A 25,467-nucleotide genomic window follows, 5' to 3' on the forward strand; every position below is an offset into this window, starting at 1 on the left:
GGGTTAGCTGAGGGAGAACACATCTTTCGAGAATTTTAGATAGGAGCGGAAGGTTAGACACCGGTCTGAAATTGTTCATGTCCTCAATGTCCAGACCAGGTTTTTTTAGTAGCGGCGTGACTTGGCCTACTTTGAGGCAGTCAGGAATGAGTCCCGTACTCAGTGAACTATTGATTATCTTGCACCAGATTGGGGCTAGGGTGAGCTTCATGTCTTTCATCAGGTTCGAGGAGAGCTGGTCTAGGGAGTGGGATGAGGGTTTAGCGGCGGCTATCAGCTTGATTATCTCAACTTCCTGGATGGGGCGGAATGAGGTCCAATGCGTCGGAGGACTCACTAGAGGATTACTTAATGTTGCTAGGGTCGAGGTCCCCGTGAGAGAGGCAGGGTCCGTGCTGAGAGCCAGATCAATTTTGGTGATTTTATCATTGAAAAAGCTAGCAAAGTTGTTACATAGCGATTTTGACGCCGTCATGTTGGATGTTGCCGGTTTGGATGTTTGGCTCCTAATAATATTAAAGAGTTCGTTGGGGCGGTTTTTAGCGTTGTTTAGGGCCAGGCAGAAGAATGATGACTTTTTGTTCATGATGTGTTTGTTATAGTTTCTGCGTGCTGCCTTAAGTTGATCGCGATGGAGGGAGGAGGGATTATTCCTCCAGGTTCTCTCAACACATCTACTTAATTCCTATCGTCCTATCACAGTCTTAACTCAGATTTTAAAATATTTGCCAAAGTAATAGTAACAAAGTTGGTAATTCATACATCCTGATCAAAATTAATGTATACTGGGATGTGAACTTTACATCAATACCCTTTTATTTAGTTGAAGCTACAGACTTCTATACTTCATCCAAATCAGAAGCCACTATCATTTTTATCGATACTAAAAAGGCATTTGATTTAGGTGATGAAATTCTAAAACGTGCAATTAAAAATGAAGTTCCCCATGCAACTGATTAAAGTCCTCATGGACTTATAAAAGGGGTCCTGATCTAAAGTGATAGTGAATAGAAAAGTAACACAATAAATTAATATCACTCAAGGGACAAGACATGGTTACCCACTATCCCTCTGACCTTTTGCTATCTATATCAAGCTCTTAGCAATACCAATGAAATCAGCTCCATAAGACCCCTAACCCCATATGCCCCTAAATTGAAAATATACACTCATGACATGGACCTATCATAGGAAGGTAGGATTTGACGGCATACTTACCCCCACTTTTTTTAGGTGTTTCGGTGGTTTTTGACTAGTCTGACTGGGATTCTGCTAATCAGGACCCCAGTCTATCTGCTTTCTCCCTTAAATTGACATACGTGTACTTTGGTACACTCCAGATTGGATACTGGGGCTTCCCTTGTCAGTACTTAGTATATGGTACACATGTACCCAGGGCATAGGTACCCCAGAGGCCTCCCATGGGCAGGAGCATATATTATGCCCCCCATGAGAGGCCATGCAAAATGGAACTATAAGTCTGCTACTGCAGCCTGTGTAAGATGGTGCATGCACCACTTACGAAAAAGATATAGGTTCACTATATCTAATGGTCACTACACTTAAAACTTATAAGTCACCCCTATAGCAGGCCTTAACAATCCTGAAGGCAGGGTGATGAGTTTTTTGTGAGAAGGTGCCCCTGCATGTGTAGAGCCTATCTGCAGCCTTCGGAGACTATTCTTCCAGGTTGTCTGTGACACAGACGTACATATAGGTAGAGGTGCATTATAACATTGCGATAAATGCTATTTCTAAAACGGCTGCATATAAACATATCTTGTGTGGTATCAAACACCTTGGAATTATACATCCACGCCAGTAGCTGGTGTGGGAGGTATGATTCCGCCCTTCTAAAACGAGCTTCATGGGGTCACTCGTCTAACCAGTGCTAGCCTTCTCGACCCGGACAGCACAAAATGAATGCTGCCAACCAGAGACACATTTCTGCTCTCCTGCTGCTGAGCGAAGCTGGAGAAGAGGAAGGTAGCACAATAGGCATCCTGCGACAGAGAGGTGTGACCACCTCCGAGACAGGATTTAGTGTATTGGGGCTGGGTGGGTGCACTCTGAGAGTGCCTGAAATCCTGCACCTGGAGCACATTTGATGTCCCTGTGCATAGTACAGTTCAAACCAGTTCTGGGAGCCATTGGCTCCTGCTCTGACGTGAAGCTGGACAAAGGACATGGGTGTAGCCACCCCTCTGTCCTGCTCCTCCCCTAGCAGGGTCCCCTGAATCTGTCCAACCCTCTAACATTGGTATAAAATGGGTTACCTGGCTACAGGACATTAGATTTTACGTGGTCAAGATTCTACAAGAAGAAACCACTTACCTTCGACCATCTGGACACCTTGGACTTCGCTGAACCTCGACTGGGCTTGACTTTGTTCCCCTTTCTGTCCGAAGCTTAGTTTGTGTCTTTTCTCCATACAGGCTCCATGCAGGACCTATGGGGCACTTAAGACAACTTAAGAATCTCCCTTGGAGTGAAGAAGTCACTTCCCTGCTTTGCAGGCACCTGAACTGCAACTGACCGGTCTGCTGCTCCTGTAGACTCCGAAGATGACAGCAACACAGGAGGTGGGTTCCCGAAGGTCCTTGAGGTCAATCTGTCCTGTTACTAAGTTTAAGGCCAGTATCCCTCGTGGGGGCTGCTTAACCCGAGTCCCTGTGCACCACATCAATTTGCAGTGCAAATGCTTGTTTGCAATTCCCGAGCTTGTGCATTGGACTCCGTGTAGTCCTGACCCTGAGCAGTATTTACACCAAAGAACTCCAGCCTCCTCTCACCAAGTGCTCTGTGGACTGATGCTTTGTAATCTTGCACAAGGTCCCCTCATGACTCCTTGTCGTTCGGCCGGTGGGTCCCCCTGAGGGTCATCTTGATTGTTCTTGGGCTTTCCTGGTTGCTCCAGACATGCCCTGACTCCCCATTGGCTGGTGAGTCCCCTGGACCTCGTTGGTCCACACCGTAACCTGTTTGGCATTCCTGCGTGGGTTGCTTTTGCCAAGGCTTATTGGCGCTCCCACCGGACACCGATCCCTCAGCACTCAACATGCTTCATGGGACAGCTCACCTTCTTCGCACCTGAAGCACCAGACATCAGTGGGCATTTGTCTACCGAGCTCCTGGTCACTCAGAAGTGACACAGACTCTGTCCCCTCTGCTTTCAGGCTCCTCCATCCAGAATCCAGGCTTGGATTCCACCAGAACCTTTTCACCTTCACGGCAGCAGTACTTCTTTACATCCTTCAATAGAGAACGACAGAGGTTTCCGACACCATTCCAGACCTATGCACCCGGCTCCCCTGGGATAGGTAATTCAGGTACTACGGTATCCACGGGTGGCTGTCTAACCTCTTAAGTTCCACAGGGTTTGCTCGAAGTCCTCCTAGAAGGGTCCTTAAACTTTACCTTTGTCACCTGCGACTTTCCCATAGAGCTGTACGGAGCACGCAGTCGTGTTTCCTCACTGCACACGTCCTACGTGGTTTCCCTGTGTCATCACCGTGGGTGGTTCCTTGGGGTCCCAGTGATTCTACGTGCCTTAGGCACTGTGTCTAGTCAAGTTGTGATTGTTATACCACTATTTTAGTATATGGTCTGGTCTACCGCTGGAGCCCACTGTGTATTGTGCTACTTACAATTGTACTATTGATCTCGTATTGTGCGTTTGGTGTTCTATCCTGGTGTAGAGGATAGTAGAGAGTGTGATATTAATAAATACATATTTTTATATAACTACTGTGTGGTTCTACTTCATTTAGTCATTCAGGAGGTGATTTTCTGGTAAAACAAGCTGCTTTACATTCCTTTAAGATTATGCCAGGCTGCTCTCCACAGCTACCACTAGGATAGGGTTGTGTGGATTGGTACAAGGTGCCCACTTAAATTAGTGAACAGCATATACCAAGCCACCTTCTCACACCTATTAACCACTCTATCAAACTATAACACATCAAACACAAGAAATATATGTGAACTCATGTAACTGAAAATCTGGAAGAGCTATTTCAAATAAACTTTAAGTCTGCTAAACAAAAGATACAAAAGCTACTGAAAAGATGGAATAAACTCCTATTTACAAACATTGAGAGAATCTTAATCATAGAAATGAATATCCTACCGATATACTATATATACTGTGTGTAATATATGAGGATTTTTTTTAAGAGATTGATGGGATGATATCTAGCTTCCTATGGCAAAACCATATACAGCGAGTTAGTCTATGGAATTGAGACTAAATATAGAAGGGGGCCTCTCCCGACAGACCTGAGAAATTATTATCAGGCAGCACACCTTCTACCTACCTAACACAGCTCCCTGAGAGGTAATTTATTCGACAAAGATGCACCCTCTTTCATTGTGTGGGAAAATGAAATATGGAAGGTTTATAACAGAGAAAAGATATATGCAAAACGAATCGCTGCTACCAAAATGGTGAATTTGATATGGAAGTATTATGAGGAACACCTCTCTGTAAAAAGCTAATTTGCAACTTTTTGGAATGCATATGAAATGTTATAGAATGATTATGCTGAAATATTTATGATGCAAAGGATGTACTGTGCACAAGACTATGTTGCTTTGAAATAGGAAACTGAGCTAATTAAAATTAATTTTAAAAAGGGAACTGACTTGTCAGAACTTATTAAAGTTGAGGAGTTAGGGCCTCATTACGATGTCGGGCAGACTTGCGTCTGTCCGACACCATAGTGGTCTGAAACTGCCCGACCATAGGTCGGCGGTTGCGACCGCACAATTAGGATGCGACCACCAATAGGATGGTCGAAACATCCCTTTTACTATGGTAGCTTGTGTGCCGGGCGAAAAACGCCCGCAGCACAACCTGCCATAGTATAATGGATGTTTGGAAACATCCCTCACGGTGCCTGCCACACAGTGCAGGGATGTTTAGGGGGGGGGGGGCATGTGTGCCCCCAGGCCCCATAGCGGAGGGCCCGTGGGGAATGGGCCCTGCTAGAGGCCCCCAAAGTCACTTTCCAACACCCTTTCCATGTCGGAAAGGCCAACAAGGAAAGGCTGTCAGAAACCGACATTGTAATCCCGATGGTGGAGCCGAGGCTGGCTCTGCCATCATTCATGGGATTACAATTCTACTCCTCTTCTGTCAGAAGAGGAGTGGAATCCACCCGCAGGATTCCCTCCGACCGTCGTCATCGTAATACGGCAGTCTGAGGGAAAACCCTTTAAGTTGATTGGAAAGGCTTCGACAGACTGTCGGAGGCTTTCTGCCAGACATTGGAATCAGGCCTTTAGTTCATTTCTCTATTACAGGTGACTAGAGACGTCAGAAGTCGCCTTGGATAAGGAAATTAGAGATGAGCTGTTAAAAGGGGATTGCAGTTTCCCATGTAAACCGATTATTAACACGGATGCTGTTGAGCACAGCACAGAAGAAAGGCTGCATTTATTCTCTTCAAAATCATTCTTTTCTCCCCTTAGGATTTGATTGCTGATCTGAAGGAGAATCTTTCGGACCATTTTAAAGACGTCATGGTGGGCCTCATGCATCAGCCTGCATCCTATGATGCTCACGAGCTTTGGCACGCAATGAAGGTATTGTCCTTTACATGCATCATTTTTATTCATTAACCACAGTTTCATCACTGCACCTAGTGTCTTTGGCAAAATCTCATTTAATTTTCCGATGTAGATTTTTTAGCATTTGGTAGCAAGAAGATCTCTAAATTCAAATATAGCAATTATTTGCTACATAGTTCCCCCCCAAAAATAGCAACCTCATCAGTTTCTACTCTACCGATTTTAATTGTACTCATGGTCCTGTTACTACTCTTGTACACTACTATAAGGTGTCTCTAATCAACACTTAATCAGACATTCCTCGTGGATTCAGAAGATTATCAGGTGTACGTCACCAACGATTACAAAGTCCATGTCAACTGTATTGAAAAATCACTAGGTGACAACAACCTATGTCTTTATTTAGTCACTTGCATATTACCATGCAACTGTAAAAGTTCAAATATTATCCTCATACATTATTATACATTGGGTTATGGTGCAAATTAGACGAATTGAATTTAGGAACCAAACTTCATTCATGTTGTGAAAGCGTTGTGAATACCATCGCCTTTTAACTCTCAAAGTTGAAATGTGCAGTTTTTCAATTATACAACAGCGCCATCTTCTGAGAAAAAAGAAGACAGAAGTGTTCTTCACTATGAACATAATGGTCCAATTTAAAAGATGTTTTTGCTGGCCTATGTCTTAGTCCTTTATGTGACCGAAAATACATTTACATTAATAGATTCCATATGTGATCAGGATTAGGTCTTTTTTTGGGCGGTGGGGGGTTACTATGAACACACAATTAACTTCTTTTTAAGTTTTAACACAAATACAGCAGCGTTTAATGACAAAGTAGGTACACAGATATACGCATATAGTACAGGGAAGTCCATAATACTCGCATCTGGCCCCATACAATTTTCTTTGAGTCGCCACGCCAGTCACCTGGCCTCTTGAACAAAGAGAAACTCACTTCATAATCGAACATTCCCCGGTTATGTAACACCCCCTCCACCTGTGCCCTCCCCATCAGATTCTCCATTCGCAGCCTCCATAGCCGCCTCTGGGTCAAGAAACACTTCACATACTGGCACATGTATCAATATTGCATTTTGCGATTCCTTAATTGCGAAAAATAAGGAATCGCAATTAGGAATTGCAAACTGCAATGCATCAAGAAATTGCTAAAAAAATATCGATTTCTTAAAATTCCTTAATTGCGATTCTCTAATTGAGAATCGCAATCAAGGAATACATCCCCATCCATTCCTATGGAAAGACATTCTTAGTTTGCAATTCACCATTAGAAATTCGCAAATTAAGAATGCAATTTCAAGGGTGCAGGGGTGTCCAAAGGACACCCTGTTGCACCCCTGAAATCTGCTTAGAAGTACATTTTGCACACTCACATGACCCAAGGGCATGTGTGTGTGTAAAATGGAACTTTGAAAAATGCACTTAAGTGCATTTTTCAAAGTTTTCGCAAATTACCATGAAGGTCAACTTCATGGTAATTTGCTCCCCTTATTTGCGAATTTGCAAATTTTAAAAGTTTGATGCACTGCATTTAAGGAATCTCAATTTGAGATTCCTTAAATGCAATTGCAATTTAAGAAATCGCAATTTTGCAATTTCTTAAATTGAGCAAATAACAAAAATAATAATGCATCTCAAAAATGGGAATTGCATTCGCAAACGGCCGAATTTTGCGATTCGCACCATTTGCGAATGCAATTTCCAATGATGCATGTGCCCCATAGATCCCTCCAAACAGCCACATCTTCGATCACTTTATCATCACATCTAGCGATTCTCATGTGAGCTTCCTCTGCCCCGGTCCATTCTAACACGTCACTACACCAACGAGTGAAATCAGCTGCTCTCTGACCCATCCAGGTTATAGTCAGGCGCGCAACACCCATTGGGCTCACGGGGCTTCAGCCTCCCCCCTCCCCCCGTCGTGTGTGTCAGCCCGGGCTGACACGTCTTCGCGGGCTGGCGAGCATCTAATTGCAGCCGCACCCGAGTACTTAACAGGTCTTTAAAAGACCATTAATTGTAAATGAGGCTTTTGTTGTGTGTTCACCCATTCTTACAGCCACTCTGTCTATGGTTGAAAGAATTAGCCCCTCCCGAAATATTTTTCAGCCCCCCCCCCAAATTTGGCTCTAGTTTCCAGCTTGGTTATAGTTATGCAGCGGCTGGCAGAACCATTGGCACATGCAGGAGGAACCAGTATGCCATCCTCCTGCCCTTGGGACGCCCAATATTTAACCAGGAAAGAAGACTGATGTGTAAGTGGAAAATTATATGGACAGTCCTCCGAATCACCCCAACTACCCAGGGCCAGAATGCGCGTACCTCCCCACAGTGTCATACTCAGTGCAGGAAGTCCATTCCATCATGACCACACCTGGTCTCTGGGCGCTGTTTCGACATTTGGGGTAGGCTTATGGGAGAGAGATAGGTCATATGTAAAAAATTATAATGCACCAGCTTAAAGCGTGTATTACAGGAAACAGTGTGCATAAGAGTTTTGACTCACAACCAGTTCCCCTTGGTGAGCGGAGCTTCCAGGTCTAGGCTGGCCATGTTGCCCTGGCTATATCAGCCAGTCCTGCGTTATGAAGAAAATGTCCGAGTCCGAGAGAGAAGGCGAGTTGAGCCTCCTCGAATGTAAGGAGGATATTGCCAGGATGTAAATCCCCGAGAAGTTCACACCTCCGTCACACGAAGCCTGGAATGACATGTTGTCTGTCATGAGTCGAACCGGCTTTAGTATCCAGAGCGGGAGTTCCCGGTGAAATGGGGCTCACTCTAGCACCATCCGAACGAATGTGTGCCAGAGTATCGCCGTGTACCTGACTATCAGTGGGTCTTCCCGAGGTAGTCCACAGCCCTCCATGAGGAGTTGAGGCAGGTGGGCAACATCCACCCCACGAGAGAGTAAGCGCATTTCCCAGTTACCCACTAAGTCAAACCACCACGCTGCATGTTGTAGCTGGGCCGCAAAGTAATATAAGTCGAGCCACGGAGCTTCCAATTTTCCCTTCTCATATTGTCTCAGCAATATAGACAAATTAAATCTGCGACGCCAGCCTGCCCACAGGAGGGATCTGATGATGGAGTATAACTGTCGAAATACCTGGGATTAGGGTCAAGGAGTTCTGTAACAGGTACAGGCATCGAAGGAGAAGAACCATCACGGCTATGGCCAAATGACCCATCAATGACAGAGGCAGCGATATTCCAAAACCTGACCGAGGACTTCAAGTCCTCCTTCACCCTCTCCACATTGAGTCAGAGCTGCAGTTTCCTGGTGTGAGCCACTGTGATCCCCAAGTAGTGAAACTGGACTGTTTCCCAATGCAATCCCACATCAGGCAATTGCTCGAGGGGAAGCAGTGGCGTGGAGGAATACCAGGGATTTGGTTCTGTTCAGCCATAGGATCAGTAGAACAGAGCGTCATCCGCGCATAGGGATATCACATGGCAGATGTTATCTGACCATATGCCCCTCTCGTTTAATTCCTGACACCTCTAAATCGCTAATGGCTCTATTGCGAGCACAAATAGGAGTGGCGAGAGCGAGCAGCACTGACATATTCCTAGACCAAGTGTCCATGGCGCCTAGTGGGCTCGTCCCACCTGTACTCGGGGTTCTTTGTAAAACAAGCGCACCCACCCGCGGGACAGGGGGTCAAAACCCATTACTGTTAGGACTTCTAATAAAAAGCCCCAATCCACAATGTCAAATGCTTTCTCCATATCAATGGAGACCAGTACCATTTCCGCCTGCTGATGCTGGACATCATTAGTATATGGGACAATCGCCTCAGGTTCATCTCGGTGTTACATCCCGGAATTAAACCGCACTGGTCCACATGCACGAGGAGTGGCATGGCATATGGACAGATAAACATATGACGAGAGGCTTACACAGTATTTTAGTGTTGAAATTGGTAATTGTGAGGGGCCTATAAGCTGCCGGATTGATTTCATCTCCACCTGGTTTAAGGAGTGTTGGACTTGGACCTTTTTCGCAGGGTCATCCCTGAACTGTTTGCCTTCCTCCTGTATTTTTTCTGACCTGTTGTTGGCTGTTTTATGACTCTGGGCACTTTACCACTGCTGATCAGTGCCAAAGTGCATATGCTCTCTATGTTTCATTGATGTATGAATTAGTGACTCCATGATTGGCTTGTTTGGTTTACTTGTCAGACCCTAGTACAGTGCACTGTGTGTGCTCAGGGCTTGTAAATAAAATGCTGCTGGTGGGCTTGCAGCACTGGTTGTGCCACCCACAGAAGCAGCCCATAAAGTGTGCCTCAGGTCTCCCATTGCAAAACCTGTGTGCAGTCTGGTACTGCCATGTTGACTGGCAAGTGCACCCACTTGCCAGCCCCTAAACTTTCCCCTTTTTGCATATTAGGCACCCCTATGGTAGGCCCAAGGGCAGGGTGCATTGTAGTTAAAAGGTAGGACATGCCATATGTGTGTGGCATGTTCTAATAGTGAATTACAGCCATTTCTGGTTTTCACTATTGCAAGGCTACCTGTTCCCCATAGGCCAGAATGGGCAGTTTGATTATAACATCTTATAATCCTAACTGACTCAGGGAACTAGGTAGAAATTCGAGTTTAGTATGCCTGAACTCAGAATGACAAAATACATCTTTTAATGAAGTTGGTTTTAACATTCTGTGATTGAAAATACCACTTTTAGAAAGTAGGTCTTTTCTAGCCTAACTGTCCAAGCCTGCCTCTGCTAGGTTGTGTATTCCTTGTCAGGAGTTTGAGTGACAAGAGCTGGGGGATTCAAGGAAACAGGGTGAGTCCGCACAGAGCTGAATAGACCCTTCTGCATGTAGAGTGGTGGGAGGGGAGCACCTGGGACCTGAATAGGGCTGTGCCCGCCTTCCACAATGCTGGCTCCATCTCCTGTAGTGCGGCTGATATCCCTGGCCCACACTGTCAAAGGAAAGAAGGAGTCCTGTAAACAAAGTGCTCCAGGACTGACCAGAACTGGTTTGGACTAGGTACAAACACTCTCTGCCATCAGAGAACCAAGAGAATCGTAGTATAAATATTGGGGCCCTGACCCCAGGACTTTAGATCACTTCTGGGAAACAAGAAGAACCTTTGCAAGCTGAGTGTTGTTTGGGGGTTGGCCTGCAGTGGTTGCCTGACTGCCAAAGAAAGAAGAAAGGAACTTTGTGTTACTTTCATCATCTTGTAGAAGATCTACAAGGGCTTGGAAATATAGCTTGCCTCCTGCTGAAGTCTCAGGGATAACAGACTTCACCAACCAGCTCTCCTGAATTCCCTTGCTGGGAATCTGAAGTGCCTGCTGTTGTGCTAGGCTTTCTGAGAGACTGCGTGTCGCTGGGAGCTGAAAGCATGACTCACGGAGAAGAAGCATGTCGCTGTCAACACATCACTGAGTAAGGGTGCCGCCGCTGCCGCCATCGCATCACCGAAGCGCCACGCATCATCGGAGAAGAGTGTCACGGTCGCAGCAGACGCTGTCGCATCACCAAGGAAGCGTGTCGCAGGGCCTGTCGCAGCTCAGAAGATTCACTGAGTCGCCGCACGGCCGTCGGGCGTGCAAGCATCGCCCCTTCATTGTTGCATCAAGAAAAAGGCGCCATTTGTTGCATTGTACCGGATCTTCATCACGTTGTGGCGCTGCGGGTCGCATTGCCACAGAAGCGCAGTAAGAAACCGCTACATCACCTCTACACACAGAGAAGAACCGACGCATCACCTCCCCTCCAGTAAGGAACCAAAGCATCCCCGTCCCCTACGCAGCAGTAGGGAACCTACGCATCACCTCCCCCGGAGTAAGGAACGGACGCATTCCCGTTCTTGCGTGTAAGGAACCGACACATCACCTTCCCTGCAACTCTTTTGTTTGTATCGCGTTATGCATCCAAAGGTACATTGAATGTAAGGTGTTGCATTTACCATCTAAAGAGAACTAAGCTATTTCTATCATTCTAAAGTACAGTATTGTGGATTTTTGTCATTTGTGGTCTTGTGATAAGCCTATATAAAATACTTATTTTTGATATACAACCTGTGTAGTGTCCATCTGTAGTGATGTCATTATATTACTGTACATGTTCACAAATGCTTTACACACTGCCTCTGAGATAAGCCTGTCTGCTTGTGCCAAGCTACCAAGGGGTTGAGCAGGGGTTATTTTAGAAGTATAGCCCCTTACCCTGACTAGACGAAAGGGTCCCTATTTGGTCAAAGCTACCTACCTCTGCCAACTAGAGACCCCCAAATATAACAAGGAGCATACATATATACATATCTCCCCCTCTCTCAGAGAGTGTGGCAATATACCCACATCATGGGCCTCTAGAAAAAATTCCAGGAGCTTCTGTGTCAGGGTTGCAGAGAATGTTTGGTAGAGTTCAAGTGGGCAACTGTCCGTACCAGGGGTTTTCGATCATGGTAGTGCTTGCAGCCATCCTAAGTTCTGAGCACTAATATTCAGAAAGAAATGTTAAATAAACAGGCAAGTATTTATTAACATGCAAATAAATGCTTGACCGTTTATTTAACTTTTTTTTAGACCTCCTTACACAATGCCTGACCCACCCAGACTAACTTCCACCACTGTGCTGGCATGAGTGCGACCCTCGGTCACCCCACAGACCATACTTTGTGGCCCCATGGCAAATGTTTGTGAGTACCCAGGATCTAAAGTCTCCCTAATTTCGGGGCTCAGACTGAAAAGCCCCAATGTGGCCAGAAAGGGAGCGAAGCATTGCGTATCAACTCCCAGGTCCACTGCATAAACTCGCTGCAGATCATTCGAGAATGTCTGTGCTATACCAGCCGCTGAAGTGACACTATTGCCATCTGGAGTGTTTAATCCGATCACATTCAGGGGGGGCCTGTTTTCTATGCATCATCCATGCTAAAAGCCTTTCAGCCATATCTCCCTCCCTCTGCAGTCTCTGTCGATACTGGTGCAGGGTATACTTATCCAGCAGGTCCCAAAGTTCTCCCAACCACTCACGGATGGTGTGTTTTCATAGGTGTAGTTCAGGGAATTTTGGGGGAATTGTCTGTACATCCAATAATTCCGACAGGAGTTGGTGACGCACCCTGCATGTGAGACTCAGACAAGCTCCCCTAAGCACGGCCTTAAGAGCTTCCTACCTGGTAGATTTGTGTGTAGTGGAGCCCAAGTTCGCATCCAAGTACTTTATGAGGGTACGCCCCAGGACCTCACGAACCACTGTGTCTTCAATATTACCTGTCAGCAGTCTCCAAGAGCTCCCCAGTCCAGCGGCAACCCCCCACTTCAGTCTACAACTGACTGAGGAGTGGTCAGACAGAAACCTTGCAAGTGCGTGACCTCGGCGCCCTCCCTCGGCAGTACCCCTGTAAGCACCCTATCCAGTCTGCTGTAGGTGTTGTGTGTAAAGGAATGACATGTGAAAGTCCATGTTGCAGGGTGAGACAGCTTCTTGGGATATAGTAGCCCCATATGCCCAATTACCTAGTGCAGATCGTAGGTCATGTGGGGTTTTGTTCCCACCCTCACTGGCATTCTGTTCATATGTGGATCCAGGACACAGTTGAAGTCACCCAACCATATCAGTGGATATTCCACTGCACAAGACAGCAAGCCCTGCATAGCATAAAAGAACTGAGGGTTTTCATTGTAGAGAACATAGGATTCAGTATGGTCAACTCCCTACCATCCAGGGTGCCCTGTACAAGGACATACCTTCCACTCACATCAGCCTCGGTACATGCAAGGGAAAACAGGACCTCTGGAGCCACCCAGGTCATAAGTGGAATAAGAGGTGTGGGATACTCGCCCCCTCCACTTTTTAGCCGGTTGTGAGGCCCCAGTGTTATTCTGGAGTGTTTCTTGGAGGCAAGCGATGTCAATTTTGTGGTGCCTTAGGACAGAGAGCACTCTGTACCATTTTACGTATGTGCCCAGGCCCCTGAAATCTAGGTCAGTCTTATATAGTCATTATGAATCTTTCTGGGGGTATATAGCAGGTGGCCTCCCTTCTCATTGCACCATTTCTGGACCCACATTTTGTATCCAAGCGACAGAAGGCCCCTTTGTTTCCAGGACCTGCCGGACACAGGTAAGAGGAGGTGGGTAAGGGGAGAAGGGAGCAGCCCTTAACCTTTGTCTGTAGAACTGCCTTATTTTGGGAACTGCCTTGTCACTGTTTCAAGGCCATGGGGAGGGGGCCCTCTCCCTGGGCCTCGAAGCACTGCATCAAGCAGCAAGGTCCAGGTGTGGGGGCCCCCTTCCCTGGCCCTTGTAGACATTATATAATGCCATGGTGGGATTGAGAATGGTGGGATTTGGCTGGAGCTCAAGGCCCAGTACCTGAGGCTTGATGTGGGCCATTTATTTTTCTCAGTTTGGACTTGCTCTGCTGCTGTGAACTGAAGGCGCCTCAGCAGCCCCCTCCATGGCCCACTGTCATATAAAGAATGCGTTTTTCGATTTTCCTTGGACAAAAGAACTAAATGGATTTTTGCACTGATTTAATTCTGAATGTTTCATCTTGGTGCTCCGTGTAAAACAAGCATTTACAATGCAATAGGTATCACATTTACTCGAGTTTGAGCTATTGACATTGTAAATGACAATGCCTTTCATTTATGTTTTGGCTTTTAAAACATAAATAAAAGGCTTTTTCATTTACAATACTAATAGCTTAAACTCTCGCAAATACGAGACCTATTGCATTGCACATGCTTGTTTTAAGGCCCTTTGACCGCTGATTAGTTACTGTGGCAGGTCTGAATGCAGTAACAAAAAACCCACAGAGGCACCCAAATGCTGGCTGGGGGTGTGCTGCGAGAAGCTGTTTTCCTATTTTGGAATGGCTAAAGTTTCAATGTGCTCTATTGTCCCTCCAACTTGTGAATGCAGAATCAATAGCTTTTATGATTTATGATTAGTAACAAAAATGGTGACCTTAATGGGTGTTATAGGATATTCATGGGTCCACCAAAGTGTAAGAGAAAGTCACATGCACCATGGAGTTAGGTACCTTGTCTGCCATTTAAAATTGTTCAGATACAGATTGGTATGTCCAAATAATTAGCAATTAGCTGAGCAATGCAATTATTATATTTTATCATAATCAAGGTTCACATGTAACAAGAAAGTGTGGGAACTAAGGTGCAGCAGAAAGTCATTCCAGTAAGCAGCAACGCTGAATGGCCATAGTTGCAGCGTGAGGCAGGAATCACGGCACTCATTTATGTTACAGGAAGTAGAATGAGGACAGGGAATTGTGTTTGTAGAAATTTAGAGCACCTAGTTGGAGGGGTAAAAGTGGGAAGCATTATCATGTACACCACGTACTCAGCACATGAGTTGTCGGAAATAAAGAGCCACATGATTGTGATATTCTATGAAGTGATGCAATTGCACTCCCAGCAGGAGATGGGCAAAGAACGAGAAGAAAATTCTCCTTACATCTTTAGTAGAAGCAAAACCATTTGCATTACAACAAAGTCTTCAAGGTTCACTGAATTTGCAGTGTTTATGCTCGCAAGGAAGATACAGCATACATGGCCAAAGGTATACAAACCTAGATTAATATATTTATTGCACAGCGGGATAACACAAAGTTCAAAGGTTTTAATCTTGAGCAGGACCCAGTCTGTCTCTCATCCTACCAAAGAGGGTAACAAGAATAACAATTATTCATATACACGTTCAATAATAGCATATCATTATTTGATAGCTGTTTAACTGGCAAGAATAAAGTGCACCTTGTAGAGTTATAAAAAGCACTCGGCCACAAAAAGACAAACTATTCGGGTCTGGAAAAGTATGTTGAAAAGAACCGATCTCACCTATCTCACAACTGAGCCCTTTTATGACTTTTAACACCTTAGCTGCGGCGCGAATTCCGCCGCGGTGCTGGACATTCCAATCACAGGCGTGGCTTGGACTACCCGACCATCGTGCGTACACGCCGACCGTGACTGCCGTCATGAGCATGGAAGGGGTTAAATAAGCAAGTCAGGGTAAGCAAAAGAGGGGAGCACTAGGACGCCTTGCAAAACAGGAGTATGTATCAATAATTTATTTAAATATTGAGAACTACCTTGTCCTTATGAGCAAACTGCAATAAAAAAAAGAAAAACAAATAAAGGAGAGACTTTTTTCTAAATAGATGATGCGTTGTATAATATGAATACTCAAATTCCTCTATCGCTGAAGGTGCTGATTTGCGACTTATGGTGGATAAAATACTGTTTGTGCCTTTCTTTCAGTTCATTATCCGAGCAGTCACTTAAAAGAACAAAACACTATCATGCAAGTGGAAATGGCAGTGTATGGGGCACTCTGTGATCTCTCTGCTCCTCTCAGCATTAGCCATTAGATAAACCCCCTCAATAACTCCACCTCCGCTCAGAAACAGTGAGGATAGTGATAAGTCTCATCTCAGGTTACTACAGAAGAGGCCAAACCTGGAAAAGAGGGCCTACAGTAAAAATAAAGTGCTCCTGAGTAACGTAAAATAGGAATGTGTCTGACTGCAAAAGGCGTTTGTTATTACATTGGTAGCAGGGATTATACTTAGTTACACATCCTCGTCAAGTATGTGCATTGTAGAAGAGATGTGGGTACAATGACTGCAATATGAAGATGTGGTGTAACAATGTGATAGTCAAAACAAACTGAAACACCCTGTGTTTTGTATCGTGGGCTCCTCAGGAATTGAGGGCCATCTAACATATCAAACAGAAAGGTTGCAGCATACTTCAAATTAGTTTCAAAGTGATTATAAGATTTGTCATAAGCAGAGGTTCACTCCAAAATTATCAATTTATTTTTCTTCAAATGTGGGCGCAGCTGTTAAAGATGAACAGGTGGTTACATACATCAATCAGGGCAGTCCCTCTATGTATGTAAAGTCCATGTTCAAACCACAGGGGACCTTAATGCTAATTACTTACTTTAGCGTGGGGTTGAAAGGTTGAGTGGACTTGCTGGGATTCAAACCTGTGACTAAGAGGTCATTTCAAACCACTGGAAGGGTGGCATTGGTCTAGCAAGCCACCAGACAAGATAGTTAATCTACAAAAATGTGCGAAGAACTATTTAAAATGGAACGTGCAGGGCCGTTTCTACCATTAGGCGTTACTAGGCGGCTGCCTAGGGCGGCAAAAGGGGGAGGGCGGCAAAAAAACATGGTTACGTGGACGTTTGTTAAATAAATGTGCCCCTTTTATTTGTGCTGTACTTGTCAGAATACAGCATACCAGAGAGCCTGTGATTAGAGTGAAATTTGGCGGCTACCATCGGCAAAACGCATTTAGCGCATCTCGTCGGTTTTCTCATAATTGTTATGCTTTCACACCATCTGTAAACAGCACTGGAAACAGTCCAACAATTATACAGCTCGAGACAGTGACATCTCTGCATAGACAGCGCTAGCGATATTATTGCATCTCATCTGTATGCAGCTCTAGAAACACTCTCACAAATCTTTTACTAAGAACTCTCTTGTCAATCTTACATATTTTCTGTATACATCTCTGAAGGCAGTCGCGCTGTATTGCATTGACAGCTCTAAACAATGTACAATCTCATCCCCATACAGCTCTTGAAACAGTCTTACTCCACACAGACTTTTGTACAATCTGGCATCTCATCTAGAGACAGTTCCTGACAGTCATGTGAAATCTGTATACACTGCTTGAGACAGTCACGGAATGTTGCATATACAGCTCTAAAGAATCCCTCATCTCATCTGCATACAGCTCTAGAAACAGTCTTGGAAGTATTCCATGCAGAGCTCAAGCCTAGACAGTCTGGCGCATCTCATCTACAGACAGGGCTCGAGTCGGGGTACCATGCGGGTGGACGGCATCCCCCCACTTATTTTACTGGGAGCTCGATAACTGGAGAAAATGGAGCCACACATTCACTCTTTGGCCTCTCTGGGGCGAGATCGGAGCTCACTCAGAATGCTGCTCACGCTCTGGCTTCTTTGATGCAATCGCATCTAAGGGGTGAGCGAGGGGAGGCAATGAGTCTGATTGTGCAAGCCACCTTTCGTGACGTTACTTCCTGTCGTGACGTCAGCGTCCCCCCACTTCTTTTTTTAGGACTTGTGCCCTGTCTACAGACATCTCCTGACAGTTGCATCTCCACCTCTGCACACAGCACAGCACTAAAGTCACAGTTAGTGTGGCTCATATCGGGGGTCGCCCTGTCTCGAGCTTGGCCATGTACATTGCAGGACCAAGAGCCATCCAAAGAGGCCCGTGTAGAACTGGACCCAGCAGGTGCCGGGGTGTGCGGTCCGCCGTCTTCCGCGTGGGATCCTGCTTTGCATCCTGGGACTTGTAGTTTGCTCCCGTACGCGCCCCTCACACTTGACATGGAGAACGTGTGATCTCCGGGAATGAAAGCGAAGAGAGATGGGGAGAATGATGAGGGAGAACTGGGAGGAGGGTGAAGGCGGCGAGGATTGATGGGCGGGGAGGTGAAGGTGTAAGGGGCAGAGCTGAACAGGAAAGGAGGAGGGAGCGGGCAAATGGTTGTATTATACTGAATTGAGCGGGGCGGTGGAGGACGGTGATGATCATGAATGGGAGAGAGGAGCAGCTCGCTGAGAGGCAGGGAGAGAGAGAGAAGGGTGGTGTAGGGGAGGGGGATGCAGACCTGACTGGGGAACGGAAGGGGACATGGAGACGAGGGGCAGAGTGCCATGGATGATTCCCCATGTAATATTCAATTTTAATGGCAGTGAGATTTTGGATTCCTGCCTGTATCTGGGATCTTCAGATTAAATGACGGGGGATACTGTTCTACTGCCAGTGTCTGAGGACCGAAGCTTAAAAGCATGATTCAGGCATGGTGGCCTTGTCTGGAACCCTTAGAATTAATGGCAGTGGGAGCTCAGATGAACTTATTCTTTAACTTCATGGAGCCTGATTCCTGTGCTCGGAGCCCTCAGTAGTAATGGCATTGGGAGTTCAGACATTCGCCTGATGGTTGTGTTCAGAACCCTCCGTTTTTATTATAACAACATTTATTAGATTTTGCATGGAAGAAAGCAAAACAAAAGCTAAGCCTAGGGTACAGCTTACAAGAGATAAAAACACATTGGCAATGCCAGCCACACATCCAACTGTAGCGGCTTACACATGTCCCATAGGTCAGAAAACAAACGTATTTTCATTGGCCACAGCAAACCAAGCGGTCACTGTGAAAAGAAGATATAGGGCATTCCTCTCCCAAAACTCAACCTGAGACTAGCTCATAGGAACGCAACTCTGTCAATGAGACAAGTCCTGGGCGTGCAGGGTTCTATTAGAATCCCTCTATGGTCGGCCCAGTCCTACTCGCCCCATAAAGCAGCATTCTATGGGTTGGTTTGATTCTGCGTGGGTCTGTGTATCTGCCTGTGTTGGGTGTGATTGGAGGTGGTAGAGGCGAGTAGCCCTACTTTTCTCCCAACTCAAGCTCATGATATCATAACTGAGTTAATACCCTCAGAAGAGGGCAATAATACTTACATAGCAGCAACAATTGACACTGATGACTTACTTTAATACAGATTTAACAGTTCAGACTAGATAAAGAGGCACAAAGCAGGCCTCTATTCCCCAACACCTGGATGGCAGGAGGAGAGAGCGATGGTAGTAAAAGGGAGGGGGCGGCATTTTTCAATTCTCGCCTAGGGTGGCAAAACACCTAGAAACGGCCCTGGGAACGTGGGGGTGCGCTGCCACTTACGAAAAGGACGGCAGATTCGACCACTTACCTCCATTCCTACCCCTACCCCAATTTTCTGGAAGTTGGACAACCCCATAAAGTTGGAAATATAAACAACAATGGTCCTGTCTTTTTGAGGAGTTTGAGGATTGTCATCAAAATCCTGCCTGCTGCCTCTTCCAATTCCTACAGTTCTGACACCAAATTTAAAACAGTGATTTGAAAACTCCTTGAATCTGCAGCATACCTTCACTTTAAACACACCCAGATACTTGGCCTTCCCTAAATGAATCAATACCAGGGAGCCACTCAACGACAATAATCTAGAATGTTGGAGTTACTCTATTTATGTTTCACTGGACTTGGTATTTTTATGTGTTCATTCGCTCCTCATTGTTTGATTGCAGTCTTTCCTTTTAAGAAATGGATATTTGCTCAACTGTTTTCTATCCGCTCATCTTTTTGCCCATGTTACTGATATCTACATTAGGTCGCTTCAGTGATGCCAAATAAGTCATTTTCTGTGATGTCACTTCTTGTGATGGAATATGCAATTAGAGGGGTCTCACATTTCCCTTTCACCCGGGGCCTCAGAAATCCCAGGACCAGCCCTGCCTGGACCCAGCAACAACCTGTTAGTGCCACCAAGAGGCGGGGTCCCCACTGAATCCCCTTTGCATCTTCCCTATGTCGCACAGCAGGGGAGAGGGCCCATCCAGGTGTATCACCCAATGTAACAGCTCCAACACAGTAGTATATGTTATTTACCTGGGAGGAGACAGTAGGCTCAGTAGCCCCCTATTAGTAAACAGGCAGGGAAGGGACACACCACAACCCCAGGTGTACCAGAATATAGGGCCCCTGCAGGCAGTACCGATGATGAAGTTGCTACAAAAGGTGGGCAGTGATCACTTGATAAGTCTCCTTGTCATCAGGCCTACTACACATTGAAAGGGTGTGCCACAGCTGCTTCAGCACAGGCAGGCACCTTTCCCGGGACAGAGTATCCCATGACGGAACACTACCGCTCAACACATACCGGCCCTATCAAATTCAGCTTCTCTGGTATTGACCACATCCCACCTAACAACCGCGTTGGGAATAGAGAACTGACATTGAGAAGGGCGGAGGCCAATTGGATTTGTAGACTCGATGCGGTCAAGAAGGGACACAACACTGACCATGAGTTTCACTATTTCCTGAAATAGAGGCCCCCCCACCGACCCCTGAGGGCAGTTAACTTTTAGGATTGGAGGGATTTTGGTTCCACGCCCTGCTCTTTCATTTTTTTTATTTGACTTCATTTCATTTAATTTCCTTATTTCTGAATTCTTGCACCTAGTACATGCACCTTACCCACCTTGTGCTCCGGACCGATCTTACGGACGACACATGGATTGGGGTCCAGTCATAGCCTACAGACATTTTACTCAGCGCTCACAACTAGGCCCATGATACACTAGGTCACGTTACACTCTGTCGTGTGTCAACTGGGGTCTATTTCACCCTATGACACGCTTGGTTCTTGTGATCTGGCTCGCATTTCCTTCAAACCGGGGCGTGACTACCACCCAACCAGGGTCACACCAGATGTGCGGGCACTAGCTTCCTTCATATGACCTTTACTTTTCTCCCCCCTTGGCTCACTCCATCCATCTGTCAAATTGGTATGCTCGGGGTTCCTCTATTGATTGCTTTTTCCCAGAGGCAACCAGTTCTGATGCTGCCCGTCCCATCACACAACAACCTAGAGCTTGACTTCTACTGACGCTGCCACCCCAGCATACATGCAATATGGGTCATGGATGCATCCGCCACTTCTTAGCCACTACAGGCCCTTACGCCTCGGCCCTACCTGCCGCTCGCTCCTCTTTGACACGTACACCCATCACACTTCCCGCGCCATCCAGCATATAATCACTGGGTTTACAACTGGCCCTTTCCATTCTCGCACGAAGCCGACGGCAGCTACCAGCCTTTTTCAGGTATGAATTGCGCTTCTATTTGACCCGACTCATAAGACTGCATGGTCCCACTATAGGTAATCTTATCCCCGATGTTTCCACCGCCCTTATGGCATACTTTGATTTTCTTCCTTATTTTTGCCTTTTTTGCCTTCTCCATACCTCCAGCCCTTCACTGCGCCTCCATAACGCCCCTGCCTGGTAGTCACATGTATTCCCAAGGGGGCCTTTTTAATATGTTTGTCTTCACTTGTAATGTCACGGCACCTCGGCCCAGTAGCCTCATGTACTCCTTAGGGGAACTTCTCATTGTCCCCACTCCTTCTCTCACAAGGTTCGCGATGGACAGAAACGCGGGGTTGCTATATGTTTAGGTCGAGCGTCAGCGAAAGACCTATTGTGGCCCGTATTTGGGAATGAAGACACGAGAGGGGCACCAGCGCAGATTTGACCTCGTGGGCGCGCACGGCGCCGTGCCCCTCTCGTGCCTCATATTCCCGTGCGCACACAGCCAGACCCCACACCCCTGCACACACACCACACAGGCACACGTACACACAGGCAGGCACACACACAGGTACAACACACGCAGGCACCTACAAGCGCCCCGCCCCCCGCCCCCCGCTTACATACACACACAAACGCGCACACACACACTCCCAACCCCGCTCACCGGGCACACGCAGGGCTTCCATCACTGGGGGGGCGGGCACCGTCAATGTGCCCCGACGCCCCCCCTCACCGGCTCCTCTCGTCCTGTCCCTCCATGTCCAGACTCCGCAGCCCGCTCCGTTGTTTCTCCGCCCCTTCAGGACAGTTCGTGCGTGTCACGCCTCTCCTTTCTCCCGGCCGGAAATCCTATTTGCGTGTCAGGCCTCGTTTTCACCACGCATTTTCTTTGTTTTGTTGCTGGCTTGTTGTCTTTGCTTGAAATACCCCTCTCCTAGCACACTGAAGTGGCCCCGTGGATGTGATGGGACTTTATAAAGCGCATCATAAAACTGATGTATAAAGTTCAATGACGCACACTGTCCTGGTGCCGAATGCTGAACCTTGAATCTAGTCTCCTGCGATCGAAGAAAATTATTCATATTGATATTTAGGTTTACAAAGGATTAGGGCACCAACATGTATGCGGAATTGAGGACACAGAGAGTGACTCGGAAACAAAACGCAGAACCCGTCTGTATAATATTTATCTGTTTACCAGCGTAAGAGAGTCAGGGCATCTCTTATGCCGAGATTTGTGCCCTTGTCACTAAGTCATGAGAAACCCTTATTTTCGGCAACTGACAGGGCTATCCTGTTACCCAATTTAACACCCACGAGAAACGGTGCACAGGAAAACGGGTGCCGGATACATTACAAAGGGCGAGGACGGCGATAAGAAATAGGACGATGCCGGGGCTTCCAGGCGTATTCCATTTACAATTTGCTAAGTAAGGTTTTTGTTTTCACGGCTGCTCACCAGGGAGTGCTTTCCAGTGTCCTTTATATAGTTAACAGCGTGCCTGCTATTTATTTTACTAGAACGGACTCATCACCATTCTGTAAATGTCACGAGCTCAGTTTCATTTTCAGGGGTGTGTGTGTGTGTGTGACAGTGTGTGATTCTGTGTGTGTGTGTGTGTGTGTGTGTGTGTCTGTGTGTGTGTGTGACTGTGTGTGACACTGACAGTGAGTGACAGTGTGTGAGAGTGTGTGACAGTGAGTGACAGTGTGTGACAGAACGATTCTGAGGAGAGATAAGCGGGGCTTTCCCAATGCCCAGCTGAAGCATCTGTTTGTTTCTCTGCAGGCCTCTAATGGAACAAGCAGATCGCAGGTCCCTGTCAAACCTCCCTAACATGGTTTTGAAAAATACTAGCTTATAATCATGGTTAAACAGGAACAAGAGATAAAGGTCCTCATTCCAAAAACAAATAACAGTGGTGGTAAATCAATGAGTGAATAAAGTCTCAAGATGGACTACCGCCAGAGACCAACACTGCCATTGGTAATAACCACCATTGGAAAAAAATACTTTCCGCAGGATGCCTAATTTCCCGGTTTCAGCGGCTAAATGTGATATTTTAATTTACTACTGGGGATTAATTGTTGCCTCATGGGCAAAAATATGTCACTGTTAACATAAAGTTTAAATTAAGAGGTTAGAGAAAGAAACTTTGGGCCTGATTTAAAGTTCGGAAGAAGGGATACTCCATTACCAATGTAACGGGTAGTCTGTCCGTCAGATTACAAGTACATTATATTCTATGGCAGGGGTTTCCAAACTATGGCCCACGGGCCAACTACGGCCTGCTACAGGATTTTATCCGGTCCATGAGGCAGCCTAGCTGCAATATGCTGCTACTCCCCGCCGGCAGCTTTACCTGCAAGTTTCCAGTCTCCCGAGGGAACACTTCACACCATCACTCTACTGCTGCTCTTTTAAAAGCGTTATAAAATGTAAGACCACCTCTAGCCTAAAGGGTGATGTTAAATGTTATAATGCTTTCAAAACAGCAGCAGCCAGTGGTGTGTTGGCTTACAGGGTCGTCAATTAGCAGTAGCACACAAAAGTGCTACCAATGACGGACGGCCCTGGTAAAATTGTCTTGGCATGCCCCCATGCTCCCCTCCCTTTCATCCTAAAAGTCCGTCCCTTGTTCCTCGCCTCATCACCACGCCTTACAGCCTCTAGCCATCGGACCATGCCCTGTGGTGCAGAAAGCCAGGCCGGCAGCTGGTCTGAGTCTAGTCCTCCAGCACCTGAGTGACAACTAAACACGATAAGTGCTGCAATGCCTGGGTGCATTACCAAGGGCCAAAACTGTGAATTTTTTTATACTCCGCATGGAGGTACATGATGCCGCAAATCCAGGGCCGGCCTTCGCTCAGGTGGCGCCGAGATTGGCACCCTAGGCCCAAGTAGCCCACAGGGTTTTTAGGTCGAGCTATTTATAGCTCTGAACTATTGTAGTTGAAACAACACTCTTGAACAAATGGATTTCTCCCAATGCATGTTGTCTACTGGAGCGTGAAGCTTCGCCAGGCACGCGCTTGGCCTCACTCACACCCCATATGCTCGTTCCCTCCCACTCGCTTGCTCCCCTGCTCCCCCGCCCCCCCACCCGACTTGAAAGGAAGCCTCCCACACCAACATTTGTCTCTCACACCACCAGACATCAAAGGCTGCTGCTCCCCCGCCCACCCACCCCCCACAGCAATGCCCGTATGCTCTCGCCTCCTGTCTCTCCCCCCTCTCTCTCACGCTCTCTTCTTCCCTCCTCTCATTTACTCTCCCTCACACACTCGCTTATGATTAGTCTCCCTCCTTCCCCCCTCCCATATCCTCTCCCTCCAAGCCCGTGGCCTCTCATTAATGCCCACTTACCTTCCCTTGGCCTGCTGCTTCTTAATCGAGTGCGCTTAATTTACCTCTGATTTTTCTCTCACTCGCCCTTTCTCTCTCTCTCCCTCTTCACAGCCCTCTCTCTCATTAATCTTCCACTGTCTCTAAGTCTTGTTAATAAGACATGCTGCTGTTTCCTTTCTTTCTTTCTACCCTCCTTTTCTCTTCTCTCATTTTCTTGTCCCCTTCTATGTTTTCTCTCCCTCGCTAGTCGCTACGCCCTTCACCACCTTTCTTTTTTCCTTCATCTCATCTTTCATTCTCTGTCTCGTTATCTTTCCCTCGTCTCTCTTTCCTTCCCCTTCCCTTTGTGTAATTTCCTCTGGTTTCTTTCGGTCTTGTTTGTGTTTGTTTTTTAGACATGGAAAAATGAAGTGATTTGCCCAGAATCACAGGGTGCTGCTCAGTTTCAAAATCTGCGGCTCTGGCATAAGACATCCTACGCTTTTATGCAAGAGAGCAGAATCTACTACAGATTAGACAGGGACACTTTCCACTTGGCTATGATTGCCAGAGCGTTTAAAATTCACAAATAAGGGTATACTTCGCATCCGATTTTAACAGCCCTTTGATGGTGCTTCAAACTGGAAGGTATTTCACCTCTTCCTGCCTCCCTTGAGTTGTTATCAAGAAGTAGACTGCTTTGGATTTACGAAAGTGAAGGCTGGTGTCCCCGTTCTGCTTGTACTCGGACAGGATGTTGAGATGCCTTCCGGGCTGCCTGGCTTCTTGTTATTCACTCCCTCTCTCTCTCTCACACACTTTCTCTCTCTCTCTAACAAACACACACACACTCTCTCTTT

At 46.5% G+C, this 25,467-nt stretch overlaps 1 protein-coding gene across 2 annotated transcripts in view; it reads left to right on the top strand.

Moving 5' to 3' along the window:
- The window catches only part of ANXA10 (annexin A10), a 343,058-nt gene that overhangs the window by 144,931 nt on the left and 172,660 nt on the right, over positions 1–25,467 (top strand). For both annotated transcript variants that reach the window (XM_078677668.1, XM_078677669.1), the window contains one exon: positions 5,473–5,586. In XM_078677668.1, the coding sequence (XP_078533794.1) occupies positions 5,473–5,586 (114 nt within the window). The remainder of the gene's footprint in view (positions 1–5,472; positions 5,587–25,467) is intronic.

Source organism: Lissotriton helveticus, chromosome 2_1 (genome assembly GCF_964261635.1).
Source record: "Lissotriton helveticus chromosome 2_1, aLisHel1.1, whole genome shotgun sequence".
In the NCBI taxonomy this organism is placed as follows: domain Eukaryota; kingdom Metazoa; phylum Chordata; class Amphibia; order Caudata; family Salamandridae; genus Lissotriton; species Lissotriton helveticus.